This window comes from Adiantum capillus-veneris, chromosome 28, assembly GCF_014529385.1.
Source record: "Adiantum capillus-veneris isolate H3 chromosome 28, ASM1452938v2, whole genome shotgun sequence".
Lineage (NCBI taxonomy): Eukaryota > Viridiplantae > Streptophyta > Polypodiopsida > Polypodiales > Pteridaceae > Adiantum > Adiantum capillus-veneris.
Window position 1 is genome coordinate 67,081,658 of NC_140958.1, and position 2,009 is coordinate 67,083,666.

Sequence of the window (2,009 nt, forward strand, 5' to 3'; positions counted from 1 at the left end):
AAAAAATTGCTTATATAGATAGACTCACACCAGCTCTAAGAAAGAGAGCCGACCTGTCCATTTGGTCAACTGAAGCTTGTCCTCTTCGCACCTCCCTTGCACATCTAAAGTACGCACTAAGCTAGAATCATCCGCTGAATGAACTGAACTGACATAGAATAGACTCCATCACTCCTTGGCTTAATTAATATTGGCACCTTGTCTTTTGAGAGGTTTATCATGAACACCTGCGCATTGTGTTAGCAATGGTACTGCTATGCTCTCTCTTCATGACACTCAGCAGACTTCAAACTTGCATTCACCATGAGCTCAAAACCCATTCTTGCACAATTTGGCCCATCTGTGACGAGAGTATCAAGACACAATTGACTGCGCTTCTTGCCTGGGAATTGCTGCTCCTTCACCTCAGGTAATACAAATATTTGACGGTGGGGATATGCTTGGCGAAGAATTTTCTTCACTCCGCACATAAACAAAAATTGATGAATATATACTAAAGAGGACTGACCGTCTACATTTAAGCATTCTGGTCTGTCCATCAGGTCTCCATCAAGAGTTTTGATAGCTTGAACGACTACCCATTTCCTGTCCACACAGATGGTTGTTGGAGGGGGCTCCACCATTTGATCAACAATTGAACGATTCCTCATTATTGATGTTCGTAGCAAGGGTGAAGATATGTCCACGATGCAGGTGCCATCGTCTTCCCCCCTGATAGCCAGAACACCTTCAACAAGTAGGCCCCTAACTGTAAGCAGATCACCCTCTTGATATTTTTGTTCTCCATTTTCTAGGACCCCTTCTAGAAGGTTGAAATGATCTTGAGAAGCATTGACCCAACGTTTGAAACATCGCAACATCCTATTGTATGTAGCCTGCCCAAACACGTATGAACCATGCTCGTAAGAATCTGTGAGTTTCAGCCAAGCCTTGTAGTCATAAGCACGTTCCTGCATCAAAAATGCTAAACAAGTTACGACTAAGCCCTTGTGACCAGCAGACTGCTGCATGATGGAAGCTGCAATCTCTCGAATGTCATGCAGCAAACCAAAGTGACCTTCATTTGCTTGATCCATCAGGTCTACGATGTCTGCCACATGAAATTCTGACGGATGAAGTGTGTGATCGTGAGGAAATGGTGATAAACAGCTTAGAATGTAATCACCTTCTGCCTGTTTGACTCTCTCATCATATCGACCCTCAAGTAGTACTTTGACTATTTCGACTCCAACAATATTTTGAGCTGTGGGGACTCCTAAACCCTCACCCATCTTGCGGTTGAGCTACTTCCGCCCAAATGAGCTTTAAGCCACTTCTTGCAATTTTTCCTTGTTTTGATTAATCTTTTTAATTTTTGAAAAAAAAAAGTCTTTGAATTGGAGAACAAATTAGGAATGGATAAATTAGCATGAAGTTGGTATTTGCATCTCTATTACTGTCGATATTAGCGTCGTTATAATCGTCAATATTAGTGTCGATATTTAATGACGTCAATAGCGACGATTATAGCGACGCTCATATTGACGGTAATATCGATGCAAATACCGAGGTTGAAATTTTTTATAAAAAATCGCTTCCAGCATCGGAGGCTACATGTCAATAAAACCCCCACGTGTTATAGTGATACAAGGAACAATTACTGTATTATTTCGGTGGGTTTCAAATGACTGTTGTATGTAATTTATAATGATAATTTTTGCAGAGAATCATTCCACATTAATTTTTTGTATTGAAAATAAAAAATATTTATGGATGTGGTTTTGCGTTTTGTGTACCAGGCATGGAGATAGTATTTTTGAATAAAGTGGAGCCATAAAGTAATTTTGAAACTAGTAGTTTTGGGGGGGATTTTGTATTTTATAGTGTATCATCATCAATGAATATATCCACCAATGAGAATTAAATCGTGTACTCAAGAGGGGAAAGAAATTAAGGTTGTAAGAAGATTTTTTTACACATCAAAAGCCCGTCGGCCAGCACTTGTGAAAAATGGACGGGACGACCTTACA

At 40.0% G+C, this 2,009-nt stretch overlaps 1 protein-coding gene across 1 annotated transcript; it reads right to left on the minus strand.

Moving 5' to 3' along the window:
- Window positions 1–254: 254 nt before the first annotated feature.
- LOC147420593 (uncharacterized) lies at window positions 255–1,192 on the minus strand. Its single transcript, XM_086504561.1, has 2 exons — window positions 1,166–1,192; window positions 255–950 (listed from the first exon to the last, which is right to left on the minus strand). The coding sequence occupies exons 1-2, from the start codon at window positions 1,190–1,192 to the stop codon at window positions 255–257; spliced, it is 723 nt and encodes a 240-aa protein (XP_086360687.1).
- Between the last annotated feature and the right edge of the window lie 817 nt (window positions 1,193–2,009).